We start from the raw sequence: 19,301 nt of genomic DNA, 5'->3' as shown, positions 1-19,301 counted from the left end.
TACTGATAAATGTGAAAACCCGCAACGTGGCGTCTGATATCCTTCTCCTTAGGATATGCTGTTGTAGTTCTTGTCATACACTCAAGACAGAAATTACCACAATGGTGTGAACTTGCATACATACCACACCAATAGATTTCCACATGATGGGATAATCTAGATTGGAACATTTTGCTGTAGGTGAAGTACCATTGGATAAATGGGATGGCACAGTGCTCAAGTGTTAACACTGCTGCCTCGCAGCACCAGGGACCCAGGTTCAATTCCATCCTTGTGTGGAGTCTGCATGTTCTCACCGTGTCTGCATAGGTTTTCTCCAGGTGCTCCAATCTCCTCCCACAGTCCAAAGACATGAAGGTTAAGGACACTGGGTAGACTAAACTTCCCTGTCATGTGCAGCCTAGGGTCATACTGGGTCAATGTGGGTTTGTGAGGATAGAGGGGTGTATCTGGATGAAATCCTTGTGGACAGTTTTTGCAGACTTGACGGACCGAATGGCCTCTTTCTGCACTGTCGGGATTCAATGGTTCACTCCTGAACAATATTTATGGCCTTGGAAACATTATGTTTATAAGCTTTCTCGGACCCTCAGTTATTGGAAATTGAGAAACTACTAAAAGAAACGTTTGCTTCTAATCCTGTTTTTTTTTTGTTAACAATCGTTTTAATTTTGTCTATTCCTGAATTATAACTATTGATTTGGAATCTGCAGATTTTGAAAGGATAATTTTGGGTTGTTGAATAGGTTGTGTTGCTTTTATTTACGTGGCATCCAGCCTTGTAGAGGGCATCGTGCTGAATCAGGCACCTAAAGAGTGAAGAAGAAATGTCAGCTACAAATGGGCAACTCTCAGCCAAATGAATAGCAAGTGTCATTCTTTTCTCAGTGTTAGCAAAAATTCAAGCTATTATTTTGCATGAGCACTGAAAAATCTTGAATGACTTTCAATTGATTGACTTCTCATTGAGTAACTTCGAGTGTAGTGATTCAATGCCCTTGTGACTTAATTTTTTTAAATGCAGTAGTTTACATTAATGAGTTCTATCAAATAACTAGGTAAACATGTAATGCTGCATCTGTATGATAACAAATGCTGATTGAAAGAATTGTCTATAAATCTCTACTATTCCTGTTTTGGAAAATTAAAACTATGAAACTAGTTTTGTGTTGTGTTCTGAAAATGCTTGGGGAACTTGGAATTATTGAAATGTAAAATAGCTGCGGTACTCTTGAGTCCCTCTTGATCTAATGAGCCCGTGCCACCTCTTTGGTACTGCTTATGTTTTGCCCGGAGCACTGCTTGATCCATTTTATTATCATTCTCCTATGGAAAGCTCAATTAAAGCTGTCTTCAACATATCCTTGGGCAATTATTCCCAGACCATACCACGTGTTTTTTTTTGCAAAGAAGAACAATTTTCTTGATGTCGCAGGTAATTTTTGCTTTCAATTCATCCACCAGTGTGAACAGTTGCTTGAGACTCTGTCTCGACACCTTGTTATTGTGAATACCTCTAGGTCATCACCTGTCAACTTTATTTAGTTAGCTTTAAAGTTTGATAAGTTTTTGTCACCCAGCAGAGTTCTGTAGGAAAGCTAGTGTGATTTGGCTGGTTTCCAAAACAACTCTTCCTCTCTCATTATCATTTGTCTTTGTAACTGATATCAAAAAAAAGCAATATGCTAGCAACTAGCTTGATGTACACTCTGAAATGTTGACTTTACCAATTTCTGAAAGTGAATAACATAATAGCAGATTGAGAGCCTGTGATGGAATAGAGATGGGATCAAGGCTACTGTGCACTGATGAATTCAGGTTAAGCCTTTGTAGTATTGCACTGGCCTATGTGTCAAATCCGATTAAAAGCCATCAAATTTCTTATTTCCTACAGAAGGTGAATAATATCAATAAATTAAAGATGCATGTACATTACAATAGGTACTAAGGAGATTTTTTAATTACATTAAAAAACTCACTGTTTAAAAAACAAGATAGTTCATAGTCAAATATTTGACTACACTAGTACAATGAAGTAGTTCTGCTTTCAGATTCCACACAATTCTGTGATGCATCCTGATTCACATGCTCCTGCATGACACAATATTCCTGTAAATGAAGGCCATGGGATTCTCTCTTTTTAGTGTGCTTTTCTTTATTCTTGCAATAATTATCTTGATTGCATTTTGAAAGAAACTTTGAAGACTAACTTGGACTATAAACACTGATGTGATCTACTTTGAACAAAAAGGGAATGAATATTGCTGTTTAAATGTCATTCCCTTTTAATGTAACATGCAATAGAAAATTCACAATTATTTTTATGGAAGAATTTCTTCCAACTTGGTTGGGAGGATCACACATTCAACATCAACTCCTGTTCAGTCAGGTAAACTGTGACAAAAGTGGGCTATTATTTGATCTAAAATGTTATTTTTATGATTTTAATAGTTAGTCCAAAGTAAATTAAGTTGCTTTTTGTTTTAATAGTTTTCTTTAGGTTGCATTTTTAACAATAACTGTATTGATGAAAGTTATGGAGAACTTTGATTGTTTCTCATTATTTCTGATAATGCTTTTTCTCTGAGGAATCTAACTATTGATAGCCTCATTTTCAGGAAAAAGAATCCACAGCTTTTTAATATTGCAAATCCCATTAACTGACACTGCACTGAGATATGCTCACTCTTCATACCTTGGGATAGTTTTCGAATGTAGCCTTCATTTGTTACGATGTAGTCAATGCCACTTGAAGAATTCATCACAGCTCGTACACATTTAACACAAGTCAACTGCAGGAGGGCATCAAAGATCTTTGCCACACCTCTGCCAGAGAGCCTATCTAAGGCCTCGAGCAGTACATCAAGCCCATTGAGGTCTAGAAATTGTACCATCCAGTCATTACTGCTATTTTCCAGTCGTTTCTTTAGCCCGGAGTAATTAACAACAGTTGGGACTTGCAGCAAGCGGATGCAAAGCTCAGGTTCAGCATTTTCCAGGTTGGCTTCTGTTGTGTCTGCATCGAGGGGGGTGACTTTCTCTTTCAGAAGAGTCCAGTTCTTCTGCACACCTGATTGTTTACCAGCCATTTTTTTTATATAAATGGGCTTTGTTCACCTATGAAATAGAGTGGGGAAAAAAATGTGTTAATGTGGGTAGCAAGTTTTGTAATGTAATTCAATCACTTTGTGCAAGATACAATCATTGACTTCAGAATGTCTCAGCAGAATGTGAGACTCCACGTCCAATAACCAATCTCCTGCTGTAAGTATAAATTGGAGGTTCTTGTTATTCAGGACTTTCAAAACATTAATTTCTGTTAGTGGACTAGCTGATTTAAAATTTTATGCCTTGACATTTTATGAAATTGAGGTATGTGGTTTTTTTAGAAGAAAAATTGTTATCTTTTATTCTTGTAAGTCAGTTTCTATTTCCAGCATGTTACGAACTATTGCTAAGTCTTAATTAGCCTTAAGATTTGAGGTTAAGGTGTTTTGAATTCCTTCTCATACCTTTTTCATGGCAATTGGAGGCTAGGAATTCTGCGGCAAGAACTCTCCTCCTCCTAGCGCCCAAACATGCGTCCAATCTCTACAAGGCACAGGGTCCAGAATGTGATGGCATGCTGTCTGCTTGCCAGAATAAATGTGGCTCCAACATCAATCAAGAAGCTTGACCTCATCCAGGCTAAAACAGTTTGCTCGTCTGGCACCCCATTAGTATTCATTCCCTTCACCGACGCACAATGACTGACTGACTGTAGTTGTCAAAATTGCACTACAGCACCACAAGTCACCTTTCACAGCACCTTCCAATGAACAAATTCTATCACCTAGAAGGACAAGGGCAGCAGGTGTCTTGCAAGTCTCTCCGTCCAAGCCACACATCATGCTGACTTGGAAATATACTACTGTTCCTTCTGTGGCTGGGTCAAAATCCTGGTTCTCTTCCTAATAGTACTGTGGACATACCCATAATGTTAATATCTTTTAAAACAAACGCTCATCAGAAATTGCTGAACTCTCTGGATACATTTGTTTTAAAACAATTAAAACACACCAAGTTATTAAGCACACAGCAAAGAGTCAACTTGTATGCGTTTGACTTGCAAGCTCACGGCACACTAACAAACCGAGGCCCAACGCAGACACAGCCTATTAAGTCCTTTTAAAGTTGAACTTTTCTGCTGAGGAGGTATGAGTGTAACATATCTACATCCCAAGAACTGCATTCATTTAAGAAAGTCCATCGCTATACCTTTTCAAGGGCAATTAGAATAGGTAAACCCACATCCCAAGAACAAATTTAGAACAAAGGGCAGATACTTTATGTACGTCATTGCCATTAAAATAAAAATATCTGCAAAACAGGAGTGAAGATCTGTCTTGATTTTTCAAGCCACTTGCACAGCATGTAGAAAAGGTGGGTTAAAATACTAATCCTTTCTTTTTCTTGTAGATGCTGTTTCTTAGGATTTGCTTAATGAGCTTTCAGGAAAAGATGCAGCAGTTTAACATGAGTTCATTCAAACAACAAAATCCTTAGCAAGTGAACTACGATACAATTGTGTACTTTGGCAGTTCAAATATCGACCTGGATTTTGATTTGTAATTGTTACTTTGGTTCAGCACTGGGAAAGTTTCTAGAAATAATAAATACCTGACCAGTTGTTTAAACAGCTGGCTGCACTACACTGACAAGTACTTTTGATTAATTGAGTGGCTGTGGCTCAGGAGTACTGAGAATGGATAAACTGTAACTGCTGAAAACTCTGCATTGTCGTATCAACCCTTGGATGACTTTTTCCTCTAGCTCAAGTTTTAATAGTTTGAATAAAGTATTACAAGATCAAAATCAGATTTAAGAATTTAGTAAAACTTTTAAACTAATTTACATAACAGTATCATCCTTAAAACTTGAATTGCATTTTACGCTTTTGAGGTAGATTTGACAAAGGTGTGTATTAAGAGCATGTAATGGGTGCTTGAATGAGTACCTTTTTTTTTTAATATTCATTCACCTTTCTCCTATTTTGTATCATTCTACGCAGACACAAGAACAATACTTTATCTCTGGGCTTTATTGTTCTTGCTTGCTTTTTTTTTGGCTCTGTTAGGTCTTTTTAGTTCTGGTTTGTGTAACCAAATGGGCACCAGTGAATGGTAACTTTGTGCACTTTTTGCTGAACTGAAGTATTCCTCTACTTGTGACAAATAAATAAATCTAATCTGATATCATACATTTATAAGCACCTTCCAAATCCAGAAAATGGTTGTCAGTGACTCAGGACATACAGTTTAATTTTCTAGTTTCTTGCTTTTCTGACTTTAAATAGATGCTTGACAAGGTGAAGTGGGAGCCACTTGATGCACTGTGAATGTTTGTAGCGGAGTCCTGATTTATTAGATCTGGATGTGAATGTCGGCAAGACATGCAGTCATTAACCAGCCCTAGTGCTATTTTCAATATCTATGGTTCAATGAGAGTTTCTCTAGAAGACTAAAGTAAATTTCATGCTCCCAGTCTGATTTTCTTTTAAAGGGAAAGTAAGTCAGCTACAGCTTTTGACACCACAGACTTTTTTTCTTTGAACATGGCTTCAGCAATGAAGATTGGATTGTTATAATTCCTGTTGATACTTAAAGATACATTTTAAAAAAAAAATCTGTACCTTCATGATGAAATAAATCGCATTCACAAAAACTAAATTTTTTGTTTTAAGATCAAATCCCAAGAGCAACACTTCCCATTACACTACACTATTTGAGGCATTCCCTTACTTCAGTGTCATTATTTCATGTTAGCATGGCTGAGCCCTTAAGGGAACATAGTATAATAAAGGTTATGCTGACAGGTTGCAGAAAGATCTTTAAACAGTAAACAGTAGAATGGACAAATGTTTCAAAGATAATAGGAACTGCAGATGCTGGAGCATTTGAGATATCAAGGCTTAGAGCTGGATAAACACAGCAGACCAAGCAGCATCATAGGAGTAGGAAAGCTGACGTTTCGGGCCTAGAGGGCAAATGTTTGTTTTTTAAAAAAAATTGAATTCATGCAATTTGGGTGTTACTAATTAGTTTGGCATTTATTGCCCACCCTTAATTTCCCAGGAGAAGGCAGTGGTGGGCTACCATCTTGCAGCACTGAAGCCCATTTGGGATAGGTACACTGGCGGCCCTGTTGGAAGGGAAATTGAAGATTCTACATCTTACAATGTAATCCTAGATCAAGTTGATGTGTGCCTCACAGGGGAACTTGCGGGTTGTGGTATTCCCATGCACCTGCTGCCCTCACACTTCTCTAGATAGTAGAGTTCATGGGTTTTGAAGGTGCTATTAAAGGACCATCGGCAAGTTACGATAGTGCACCTTGTAAATTCGCATTGCTGTCACTGCTAACAGTAAAGGGAGATAATGTTAAAGGTACTAGATCAAACAAGTGAATTTTGTGGATGATGTTGGAGCTGTACCTTGGTAGAGTGGATTCCATCACACTCTCCTCCACCTCTCACCCCCTGCCCCCCGCCACTGATTTGCCATCCTTTTGAAAGACCTGGATCCTCCGGGTAGGTAGTTTTGCTTTTATTTTCGAAATTGCTGAATGTTAATCTCACGTGCCTCCCCTCCAAAATGCTTAAGTAATGAGTCCTCATGGCTGACAAGTTTAGTCTTTTAAACTTATTTTTGAATAACACTTTTTTTTTCTGACCAATAATTCAATAAGGAAGAAATTTGCTCAGCAGTTGTCTGCATATTTTGGCAGAGATTAGCTTGCATTGTCTACTGTTTCAAAAAAGTTACTTACCCTCATTTGTTTGCTTTTTAACATCTTTTAGTTTTGGAGACTAAACTTATTTGCAAAGGCTCAAGGTGGAAGTTCTTCATATGGTTAGCACTAGTAGCGCGTCAAGCTGTGCTGGGCCTCGGCACCTGATTTACTGGGGGGCGGAAAAGGAATAGACTGTGTGCTCCTGCAATAGATTTCAGACTAAAATGCTAATTCCAGCAGAACCAGTGCCAACATGAATGCCTAGTTCGTCACTGCTGCATAGCAGAGGTTTCAGCCAAATGCCAACAACTGTTTTCATCATACAATAGATTCATTTTCCTTTTTAGAAACTGGTACTACAATGTTCTACAGTAATTCACATGAGAGCAAAGAGTGGAAAGCATTTTGTCATTTACTTTAACCTCAAAGTTGGAGGATGAACTTTTCAGCTTTAGTGCAGACGCTTTTTTTTCCCCCCTTCAGTAATACTATGCAAAAGTGGTGAAATGAAGTGGTTTGATGCTTTGCTAGTAAATTCGGGCAAATTGAACTTCGTACTCCAAATCTACCAATTTTTTTTCCAGCTTTTTCTGTTTTTATATAGGATTAGAGTCAATCCTACTGTGACAGGAAAAAGTAGTTCTACATTTTTTTTGAAGTTAGAAATTATATTTTTTTTTAATGGGTACCCTTCACCATGGCTGGAAGATTGACAATGTAAGTTGTTTTCTTAAGAGGCTGCCAATCCCTCAAACTCCAAAGCTGCAAAAGGACCAAAAGCATTTTTGAACATAATGACCTGTGGTGTTTTGTTGACTCGGATAATCTCCATAGGATTAATGGCATTTTCCTCCCATCTAACACAGATCAGCATATCTGGCCCCAGTGTCAAATCTCTTCAGAATGCAGAGCTCTTCTGTAGTGGTGGATCATCAAGGATGATGACCCCTTTCAATCACCAAAAGCTACTGGACCAGTGTGGGGAAGTCTTTCGGAGATAATGGGAACTGCAGATGCTGGAGGATCCAAGATCAAAGTGTGGAGCCGGATGAACACAGCTGGCCAAGCAGCATCTTAGGAGCACAAAAGCTGACGTTTCGGGCCTAGACCCTTCATCAGAGAGAGGGGGATGGGGAGACGATTCTGAAATAAATAGGGAGAGAGGGGGAGGTGGACTGAAGTCTTTCCACTGGTTAAGTCGTACCTGCAACATAAGAAGATGGTAGTGGCTGTTGAATGGATTGAAACTGTAAAGTTATGTGACCAGCTCAGATATGCTATTAAAAGTTGGGAGTTCCATCTGGTGTATCCAGGAGTTTACAGGGGGAAAAGGCTTTTGAGTTTTACTGTGAAACTGCCTTCAATTTGTTGTAAAAACTTGTCTGAAGAGTCGCAAATGGTGCTAACGATTTGATGATTGCACAAAGGACATCCCCACTTCTGACCCTGACATGGAAGTTGGTGAGGAAGCAGCTGAAGATGCTTGGGCCTGGGATAGTAGCCTGAGGAGCTCCTGCAGAGATGCGCTGGAGCTGAGATGACTGACCTCCAACAACTCTGACCATCTTCCTGTGCGTCTGGTATAACTCCAACCAGCGGAGAGTTTTCCCCCTGCCTCAGCTCAAGTAGCTTGTATGGTTAAAAAGGTCATCGTCCCCCAATAGTCAGTCACTGTTGAGGGTTGCTGGATGATTGCTCTGAAAAGTCTTCTGACTTAAATTTGAGCACGTCTTCACAATATGCTGTCAACCAGACATCCTCACTGCTTCCCTCCGATTCCCGGGGAATTGTTTTGCAGACTGGCTTTTGAAAATGATACTGGCATTTCAGGGTGTGGAATGCCCCAGATCCCCTGATGCCTATGATGTCTCCTCTCCGTATCATTACCATATGCTTTTGATCCTGGTGCAGGTTTGGCTTGTATTCCTGCTACAATGTTTTTGGCTTGTATTCATTGTCAGTATACGTGACGTACACTGAGAGTACAGAGCTAAGAACCACTACTCTCCAACTCCCCAGTGAACCTATTCAAACCTCTCTCAACTAAGGCAGCAACTACAATATATCTAAATATTTACCCAAACTTTATATTGGCGTTGTGAGAAAAGTAATTCATAGCATTGAAAGATAGTTGGCACATGTTATAAAAATCCTGAATATAAGAAATGAACCCAGTGATCTATCTTTTTCTTGACTGAATAATCCTTTCCTTGTTGCCTCCTCTCAGGAAGGAAATAATTCTTTAGTGTGAGATTATTTCCTTCCTGATCCCTATTAACAGTTTCATGACAAAAAAAAAGCTGCAGCAAGGCAATTTGTTCAGCAGTCAAAATAATTTATTGTTTCCAGATACCAGACAGACTGGATAAAGCCTTAACTGATTCTCCAACAGCCACCAACAACTGAGCTGGTGCATTCCAGAGGTTCGCCGTCACAAGTCTTTTGTGTTTCTTGCCCACCCATCACCAAATCTTTCTCACTCTCGCTTTGTTTGCACACACAGCCAGCTATTCAATGAAATGCACGTGTCCTAAGCACATTAAACCACACTCACTGACACTCCTGTCTTGCAAGACAAAGAGGCAGACAACAATGAGAGCTGACCAGAAGGCAGGCAACAATGGTGCTGGCAATCACACCACTTCTCCCCCCGCACCCCAACCCCCACCTACCCCAAACCCCCACTACCCGTCACCAATAGTGCTGGTAATTACTTGGCAGTGCACTCTTGACTGAGACCATACCCAGCTCCTGGTAAATTCTGACTCTGAATCCCACTTCTACCTTCACCCTACAATCCATTCCAGTGTGTAAACTGAAGGATAGTCGTCTTGGTTTTTTTTTTTGAAACCTTCCTTCACCAAATGCTTGAGTCTTTCTTGTTTTGACATTGACAAGACTTGTACCCTGTAGAGGTAGTTGCAGGAAAGCATGATGTCCAGGAAGCAGAGGAGAGTGAAGGTGAAATGTTGTCCTTCAATCTCATGTGCAGTCAACCAGCTTAATGCTAGCTGAGTGTTCTTTAGAGACAGGCAGTAAGAGAGAGGGCCTATACATGGTGACTCATCAGACCCACAGACAGACTGGAAAGCAAGGGGAGCGAAAGTATCAGCCTGTTGAAGAGTTAAGTCATATGGGTACCGAAGGGATTCATTGGAATGATTTTTTTTGTGGGGGGGGGGGTGTGCAGGGGTTGAACAGGCATGCAGAACAAATTCTTGGTATAGTGTTTGGCTTGCCAGAGAGCCTAGGGGCTAGTCTTCCATGTAGTCGTGACAGCCCAGTTTCAGCCAAGCCAAACAAGATGCCATGCCTCAACTTGTGCTGTGACAGAAATCTCTCAATACTGCAGTGATAGCACAGCCTGAGGTTGTGAAATCTCAACTTGCTGAAACACAAGATCAAACTACTAATACCACAGCTGTGGCTCTCTGTTAAAGGGAGATTTTTGGCTCGTTACATATTCCAGTTATATACCCAAACAGATTACCAACACTGTTTCGGGGAAGAGCCAGTATCTTCCATGCACTGTTCTCACTTGGAATGATATGTAACTACAAACATTAGTGAAATGATGCAAACCATCAGCAAGCCCATGCAGGCATAAGGCAATTTTCTAGGCCATAGGGACAAGACCCTCCCTCCAGTGAGTCAGTAACCTCCAACAAGCCATGTTTTGACTGCCGAGTTGTGATTTTGCTTTTTTTAAAAATTGATTTTCTATGTATACACTTACATGTTTATCTCTTTATAAACAAGGTCGTCATGGATTGCTGTTTAAGAGGAAAAGTGTTGCTTAGCTTGACTTTGCTTTGTTTTTCCACAACCACGGCCACACCATCCCCCCCCTCCCCCACCCCACCGCACCTTGCTCACCAGCTCTGACACTTACCCAGCCTTGCTTGCTGTGCATATCTTTTCAGTTTCCTCAATACACCCTAGATGTTGAGAAGCATACAAGACCTCTCCTCCATATTGTCAATTCCTTTTCTTCCAAGGGAAACGTCTTAGTTCTATTTATCTATTGCCATCAAGTGTATCTCTCCCTTTCCCTTTCTTTTTGGTGATTTGTATTGTCTCTCGAATTAAAAGCAGGAGAAAACTTTTTATGCAATTTTCAACAATATAACCAGTTTAATGGAAATTGCTGCTCAGTGAAACATAAGAACAAATGAAATATTTTAAAAAGTCTTCAAATTAAGCTTGTAAAAACAAGTTCCAGGCTAAGCATTTTCCTTTTTTCTTTTCCCAGCAGAATTTTTAAGTAATAAGTTACAAAATGTGGTAAACAAGATAACGAAATAGAGTAAGCAAAGACAACAAATTCTAAAACTGCGCGCACACACACACACACACACACACTGGCCCGCAATCCAATGGCATTGCAGAACTGGGAGACTAGGGTAGGATATGAGCCAAAAAGCCTTTTTCCAGCTAACGGCATGACCCATTTAATAAAGTGTGAGCAACCACATCATTTATCCCATTAGCCAATAATATCTCCATAGCAACGCTGGACTGTTATGACTCATTGGGTTGTGCACTGGTAATCAAGCCCTGACACTACTGGAGCCATCACAAAAGTTAAAGATTTTAGGAAGTAAGCAGAATTCTGTAATTTATCTGTCTTTTAGACCCAGATTTCTATATTTAACAAGAATTGTTACATAGTACAAGTAAATAGACTCTAGCTACAGGTAAATAATTATGAAGGCTTGGCATAGAATTGTACTAATCCCCTTATAAACTTTGCCTATGGTCAGACAGGGAGAAGGGTGCTATGGATATAGACAGAACTGGCAAAGCAGTTCTATGGTCTCTATTGACAGGGTCTACTAAGATTTCTTCTTTTAATTTCACTCATGGGATGTGAGTGTTGTTGCCCGTATTTATTGGTTGTCCCTAGTTGCCTTTAAGAAGGTGGTGGTGAGCTGCCTTCTCGAGCTGCAGTCCATGTGCTGTGGGTAGATCCAGAATGTTAGGAAGGGAATTCCAGGAATTTGATTCATCAACATGAAGAAACTGATATTTCCAAGGCAAGATGGTGAGTATCTTGGAGGGGAGCCTGCAGGTGGTGGGGGTATTCCCACATATCTGCTGCCCTTGCCCATCTAGATGGAAGTGGTTGCGCTGTCTAAGGATCTTTAGTGAATTTCTGTAGTTCATCATCTAGATGGGATATGCTGCTGCTGATGATTTGTTGGTGAAAGGGATGGATTTTTGTGCATGTTGCCAATTAAGTGGGCTGCTTTGACCTGGATGGTGTTAAGCTTCTTCAGTGTTGGAGCTGCATCCATCCAGGTTAATACTTATCTGAACACTGCTTCATTGTCTTCTCTTAATGCTTTAATTGATTTGCAGAATGCATAGAGTGGTTGGGTCACAGTTTAAGTCACAGCTTACAGCAACGGGAAGGTGAACAGACTTTTTTTTTCAGGCTTAGTGGTTTTGACAGAGTTCCTGAGCTGGTGATGGTCTGATTACTTCTCATGAACCTGTCCCAATCTGTTCAGCTACCTGAGAACTAATCACCACAAGTATTAGCTGGTAGATGGCCTTTGTTGACTAGTGACTAATGAAGTACTTGTTGCTCACCGAGTCTTCATTTTTCAGAGCCATTGGCTCCGGTTCATATGCAAACTACATTTCAACTATTGGTTGAATAACAACTGTGTAAATGATCCAGATGAAGACAGTCAGTTATTTTAAGTGCAGAAATCCTTGGAGGTTTTTTCCATTTAGTCTACAATTTAAAAATGCAGAAAATTAAAAATACTTATTGCACAGGATTCAGAAAATAGCAGCTTGTAACATATCTAGAATTGTTATGGTAGGCAGCACAGTATTTATTTCTAATGACCTCTTGCAGGAAAACAGGGGTCTACTCTCTGAAGAATTTGTTTTTTTTCAGAAACAACTATCCGCTCTTTAGCTGTTCTGCTTTCAGCCATATCTGCTCTGTGTGCCAAACAATCATTCTTCTTAAACAGAAAAATACGAATTGCTGGAAAAACTCAGCAGGTCTAGCAGTTTCTGTAGAGAGAAATCGGAGTCACTGTTTCAGATACAGTGACCCTTCTTTAGAACTGATTGGTAGCTAAGAAAAGATTGATATAAATATAGAAGATTTGGGGGGGGGGGGGGGGAGAGGGAAGGGAAGATAAAACAAGAGCAGAGATACAGCCCAAAGAGAGAGAAGCACAGTTGGACAGGCAAAAGGGTGGGTAAAAGCCAGTTTGGGGAAATAAATAGTAGCATAATGGGCGCTATTAGTGACTGACAATGGGTTGTGTGGTAACAGCCTGGCTGAGGGCAAGGCCTGATCTGTAGGGGTTGGGCTAAGACACAGCCTCAAGCCCTGCAACTGCTGATGGTAACATTGATTTGTCTCGAGGTATTTTGAGAAGATTTATAGCTCGGGCTGTGGATGAAGTTGTCCACTTGCTTGCCGAGCCAATGCATCAGGGTATTTTTCAAACGGACTCCAATACACTGCTGCAGTCCGGAAATACGCAAAGCAGAACAGATGCACTTCTATAATGGAGTTTTTAAATGGAGTTGATACCCAAAAAGCAGAAGCCACTGCTACCTCCATGACAGACTAACGTGCCACCCTACCGTACGTCATAGGTAAATCCGAGATGACCAGACTACTCCGATCTATAGATATCAGGGTAGCCAACAATCACCCTGCAACAGTTACTGATGAATGTAAAGAATCCCATACCAATAATCAATAAAACTAACATAACATACAAAATACAATGCAAAAACTGAAAAACATTTACGTAGGCCAAAATGGAAGAAAACTGACCATCAGGATATACTAACACCAATTAGTGTTGGTCTCAATACACATGGTCAAAGAAGGACATGAATTCGACTGGGACAACACATGCATAATAGCATAAGCCAAACAGAAACAGGCCAGGTAAATACTGGAGGCCTGGTATTCCAACCGAAACTCCATCAACAAACCCATTGAATTTCACCTAATGTACAAATCACTGGAAAAAACAGAACCCAAAGTGATGCCTAACCACCCCCAGCCAACCAAGGCACACGAACAAGTGGGACGGAACACAAATGCACCACTGACTATTACCTAGCAGGGTGACAAAACGTTTCCAACCAAACCCACTGGCTTGGTGAGCACGTCTACAACCTCACTGCTCCAATTCCACCCCCCACCCATTCTGACCAATCTCCCTCTGAAGTGACGGAACTCTGTGCTCTCAGATCCAACTGTGACTTTGTAATTAGGTGGTGCTATTCCTGTCTGGCGAACTGACCTCCTATGTTGCACAGGGTGAGTACCAGGTCTCGATACCTCCTCCTATCTCCCCCAGGCCATTGTGCCCACAATGGTCACTAACCTTATTTCATCTGGTGATCTCTATTCCTCCTACCAGTATTGAGCGCACCCCGCCACCCACACACACCCCAAACCATCCACTGTTTCCAAGCTCACAGGCCCCCAAGCCCAATTCTGCCTGTCTCTTTCTTTCCCAAAATGCTCAAACAGGACTGCCTGGGCAGACCCACTGTTTGTTTCTGCTCTTCAGAACCCTTCTCTTCCTACCTTGACTCTATATATTTCCTTCTCCCCTTGACCAGCTCTTCCCACTCAGATCCACGATTCCTCTGCTTTCACAACTTTCCAGTTTGCAGGCTCAGGCCACCTTCCCTTTTTTACTATGGACGTGCAATCCCTTCACGCATCCACTTTCCCTAATGGGATGGCTCGGGACTCGCCGCTGCTTCATTTGGCAGGGAGGGGGGAGAAAAGGCCTGAATTGTTCCCATCCACCACTACGCTCCTCTTCTTGGTCAAGCTCATCCTCACCTTGAACAACTTCTCTTTTAATCCTTCTCATTTTCTTCAGGTCAAGGTGGGCCCCAGGTATGCCTGTCTCTTTGTGAGGTACGTGGAAAACCCTTTGTTCAATCTGATCAAGTTCGCTATTGCTCTCAAGAAGTACAGTGAAGGTTTACCAGGCTTATTCTGGGGATGGCGGGACTGACTTACGAACAGATTACAGACAATCCCAACCTAGTTCTCGCTCTGGTTCAGACGAATAAGGGGGTTGTTAGAGGCCTAAATTCTAACAGGACAGGGTAGATGCAGGGACGATGTTCCCGATTGGTGAGCGTGCCCAGAGCCAGGGGTGACAGCATGAGGATTTGGGGTTGACCATTTAGGATGGAGATGAGGAGACATTTCTTCACCTAAAGAGTGGTGAGCCTGGGGAATTCATTACCACACGAAGTAGTTGATGACAAAACATTGAATGTGTTCAACAGGCAACTAGGTATAGCACTTGGGGCAAATTGTATACAAGTTTACGGAGAGAAAGCAAGATATTAGGTTATTGAGTTGGACGATCAGCCATGATTGTGAAGAATGGTGCAGCAGGTTTGAAGGGCCAAATGGCCACCTTCTGCTCCTACCTCCTATGTTTCTATGTTACAACTTTTTTTTGTTTTTCTCTCTCTGGGACACTAATGAATCATCAATGCTGTTTTCCCCCCTTCACCTGGAATTGGAAACATTTATCCATTTTTGCTTCCAACTTCTACCCCACTCTCTGGTCTATCTCTCTGACTCCTCCCTTTCCTCCCTCAACATCTGTTCCATTTCTGGAAATAGACTGGCCACTAATATCCATCTCAGACCAACCAACTCCCACAGCTACCTTGACTATATGTCCTCACTTTTTGCTTCCTGTAAAACCAATATTCCATTCTCCCTGTTCCTCCATCTCTGTCTCATCTGTCTGGCGTTGCCAACTTCAAGAGGGCCTGAAATGTCCACCACCTTCCTCAGCCAAGAAATCCCCAGCACCGTGACTGACAGGACTCTCAGCCGCGTCTGGCCCATCTTCCACACTTCATCCTTCACCCACAACAGCGATAGAATCCCCTTTGTCCTTACCTACCATCCCACCAGCATCCATATCAAGAAGATCACTGGCCACCATGTCTGCCACCACCAGACATACATTCCCCTCCCCTTCCTTGTTCACCTTTCGCAGGGACTATTCACTCCACGACACCCTGGTCCACTCCCTTTTCACTCTCAATGTCCCCACGTTCTCACCGGTACCTTCTCCTGCAGTTGCAGAAGGTGTAGCATCTGCCTGTTTACTTCAGCCCTCCTCAGTATCTAAGACCCCAATCACACCTTTCAGATGGAGCAGTGATCTAATTGCACCTCACTCAGGCTAGTCTACTGCATTTGCTGCTCACAATGTGGTGTCCTGGCCCGGGGGGGGAGGAGAAGGGGAAGGGGAAATAAAGTGCAGACTGGGTGTTTGCTTTGCAGAACACCAATGCTCTGTCTGCAAAAAAGAGCATGAGCTTCCTGTTGCCTTCCACTTCAACACACCACCGTGTTCCCTGGCCAACATTTCTGTCTCCAGGCTTGCTGCAGTGCTCCAGCGAAGCTGAGCACCAACTGGAAGAAAACCCCTCGTTTTTCCCTTGAACTCTACAGATCTTGGACTCAATATTGAGTTCAACAATTTTAGGGCTTGAGGGTACCTTCTCCCATGTCCTCACACCATTTTTCTGAAGAAGGGTCTAGGCCCGAAACGTCAGCTTTCCTGCTCCTCTGATGTTGCTTGGCCTGCCACGTTCATCCTGCTTCAAACCATGTTATCTCAGATTCTCTAGCATCGGCAGTTCCTACTATATCCTCACACCAGGCCTTGTTATCCCAGTAATTGTGATTCATTCTCCTAGGCTAATCATTACCCACTTCTTTGTCCAATTGTACTTCTCTCTCCTTTTGGGCTCTATCACCAACTATCATTAACTCCTTAGCCTGGCTCCTGTTCACCACCTCCCCTCTAGCCCCATCATCTTCTGTATAATAAGAAACTTTTTTCCAGCTACCATCAGTTCAGAGCAAGTATCACTGGACCTGAATCATTAACTCTTATTTTTTCCTAACCAATGCTGCCAGACTGCTGAGCTTTTCCAGCGATTTCTGTTGGTGTTTTGGATTTCCGGGTCTCTTCAGGTTTTAGTTGGCAAGGGAATCGGAGTCATTGGATGACACCACCTGCAACTTGCTCTCCAAGTTGCTCACCATCCTGACATGAAATTGTATTGCTATTCCTTCATTGTTGCTGGGTCAAGATCCTAGAACACTCTCCCTAACTGGCTCTGTGGGTCTATGTATAGTAAGTGGATCACAGTGGCTCATGATGGCAGCTCGCCACCACATTTTCCAGAGTAACTAGGGCTGGGTAGTGCCCACATCCAATGTGAATTAAAAATAATATACATTAGAAATTTATTGTATGCTGCATATGATGGTCAGTTATGTTAAATTCAGAATAAGTTTGCCTGTTTTGCATCCTCAATCTCATGGATTAGACAGTGTCACTGAAAATGAAATTAGATTAAGGCTGTGCTCCTATAATTAGATCACTTCTGTCTGGGCTTTAAAATCCTTAACAAATCAGTGTCTTCTGTAATCAAACACTTTTATTCTATTTTAAAAATGAACTGATCAAGTTTAACTTCAGCACTGGGATGTGCACGCAGTGTCTGTTACACGATCATGATAGGGTTGAATCCACTGCTGTTTCAAGTTCAGAAAACTGTTCGCTAATGACAACATAATGCACTATTAAAGCAATAACAGCAAAATAACTAATGTACAGAAATGCATGCATATCTTATTTCACAAATATTGCAAGAATGTTTCCCTACTGTTTTTAAAACAAGGTGCAGCCTGCCACACCCATACTATTTTAAAAATTAGTCAGCAATGTTGATCAAATTTAAATAGGCCCTGGTGACTTGCATTTTTTTTAGAATATTAACATTAAAAAAGCAATAGATGAAAAAGAACTGTCATTCACCAATGCATAAATCGATCATCAATTATGCAGTTCAGCATCAACTCTTTGCGAAATGACAATGTTAGCACACATCTACCAGAAATAGACTTTTCTACTTACATAATTTTTTCCACAATTAGCAAGTCATATAGAAATAACTTTGGACGATCTTTGTTCGTCAGGAGCAGGAAAGCTGTTCATTTTTGACAGCTTTGGGGGGGGGGGGTTACTGTCAAGTAGAGCAAGTGACACAAAACGATGTTATTTTACACTGATATGCTCGCTATGGAGCACAGGCTTTTTGTTTCAACACGAATGCAGTTAAGGAACGTAAGCTATCGTTGTGGCAGAACTTAATCATACCAGCTGGGGGCTGACTTTAACAGTTTAAAAATTCCAAGTGCCGGGGTGACTGATCTTCGACATTCTGTGGCGTTGTCATCTTTTTGAGTTTTTCACAGGCATATGTTTTAATGCTGTAAATTTATAACTTTTTGTATTTATGAAGGCTACTTTATTCTAACTCTTCAACACGCGCGCTATTGGTGAAAGATGATTAAATTACCCAGATCTACCTCAATCCTTTTGGGGGCAATCGGATGGTGGCGAAAGATTTTAAACTATGTCGCTGGAATACTGAAGGTATGTCGGGCAAGCTCCCAAACGAGATGTCAACCTCATCTCCACGTGTACTGAATTGATTAACATGATATTTGTGAAAAAAAATCTGCGCGTTCTTCTGTAACGACCAACATATTTCTCTCCACTAACATTTTTTGAAAAACTCTAAACAGATTCTAATTTGCCTGCTGTATTTGTCCACATATCTAAAAGATCTGCACTACAGAAGTAATTTGAAGGGTGTGGTGTGGCGTGGCTTGGTAAAGGGCTGTACCTTTCTTCTCGTGCGGTAAAAACATTAGCCCAAGTCTTGACGTTTCCCAGGCGAAAAACTGTAATATTTGACTTTTCAAAGCAACTGGAAAGTCTATACAAAATATGAAAACGGGCATCAAAACTGAGTGTTGCGAAACATTTTTTTTCTCTCTCTAAAATGTTAGACCGTAATGGAGTTCAGCTACTCACCACCACTAAATCCTCACTGTGCAGCTGGGAAGCTGTTTTTTTTCCCCCCCCCTTAAAACAACTGAACACACCCACGTTTCATGTTGCTTCAGCGAGCCGTGTCTCCGGCACCAGGACACTCCCAAGTAGCAAGCGCTGCACAATTCCGGCCTTTTCAAATCAGCATTGCTCATCTGGACGCACCCGTGGCTCCTCCTCCTATATGCCTCATACTTTAAGAATGGCTTTTCCCCCCCAGAGTTGAAAGTTTTCTGTTTTCGACCACAACAAGTCAAATCTACAATGATACATCATGCAACAAACTTAAACTTTATTGCAATGATTTCTTGTTTCTGACATATTTGCTAGCCAGGAGAAAAAATCTCAAATTCCAATTAGGCGTATGACAATTTTTGTGCTGACATTCCGATCTGTTTGGCAAGTTTTTGAAGAGTGGCAGTGTTAATGAGTTTGCTGTTTTTCGCAGGAAAAGCAGGAAATCTGACTCTGGTCGTTAAGTGCTTAGGAATGGCGGCGGCTGAAAGAGGTTTTGAATTTATAGTGAATGATAATATCAAATGAAACAAGGACGTATCAAAAAAAAACGAAATT

The 19,301-nt window shown here is 41.2% G+C and overlaps 1 protein-coding gene across 9 annotated transcripts in view; it reads right to left on the bottom strand.

Annotated features, from left to right (window-relative positions):
* Nucleotides 1-18,874, bottom strand: part of LOC125455776 (inverted formin-2-like) — a 56,160-nt gene extending 37,286 nt beyond the window's left edge. For 2 of the 9 annotated variants that reach the window (XM_059649130.1, XM_059649139.1), the window contains exons 1-2: nt 18,711-18,849; nt 2,696-3,117 (exon numbers count right to left, since the gene is read on the bottom strand). In XM_059649130.1, coding sequence (XP_059505113.1) covers nt 2,696-3,089 — 394 coding nt within the window. In that variant the 5' untranslated portion in view covers nt 3,090-3,117; nt 18,711-18,849. The other 7 variants (XM_059649134.1, XM_059649131.1, XM_059649137.1 and 4 more) reach the window with 7 other exon arrangements.
* Nucleotides 18,875-19,301: the final 427 nt, after the last annotated feature.

This window comes from Stegostoma tigrinum, chromosome 10, assembly GCF_030684315.1.
Source record: "Stegostoma tigrinum isolate sSteTig4 chromosome 10, sSteTig4.hap1, whole genome shotgun sequence".
NCBI lineage: Eukaryota > Metazoa > Chordata > Chondrichthyes > Orectolobiformes > Stegostomatidae > Stegostoma > Stegostoma tigrinum.
This window is presented reverse-complemented; position numbering and strand designations above follow the sequence as displayed.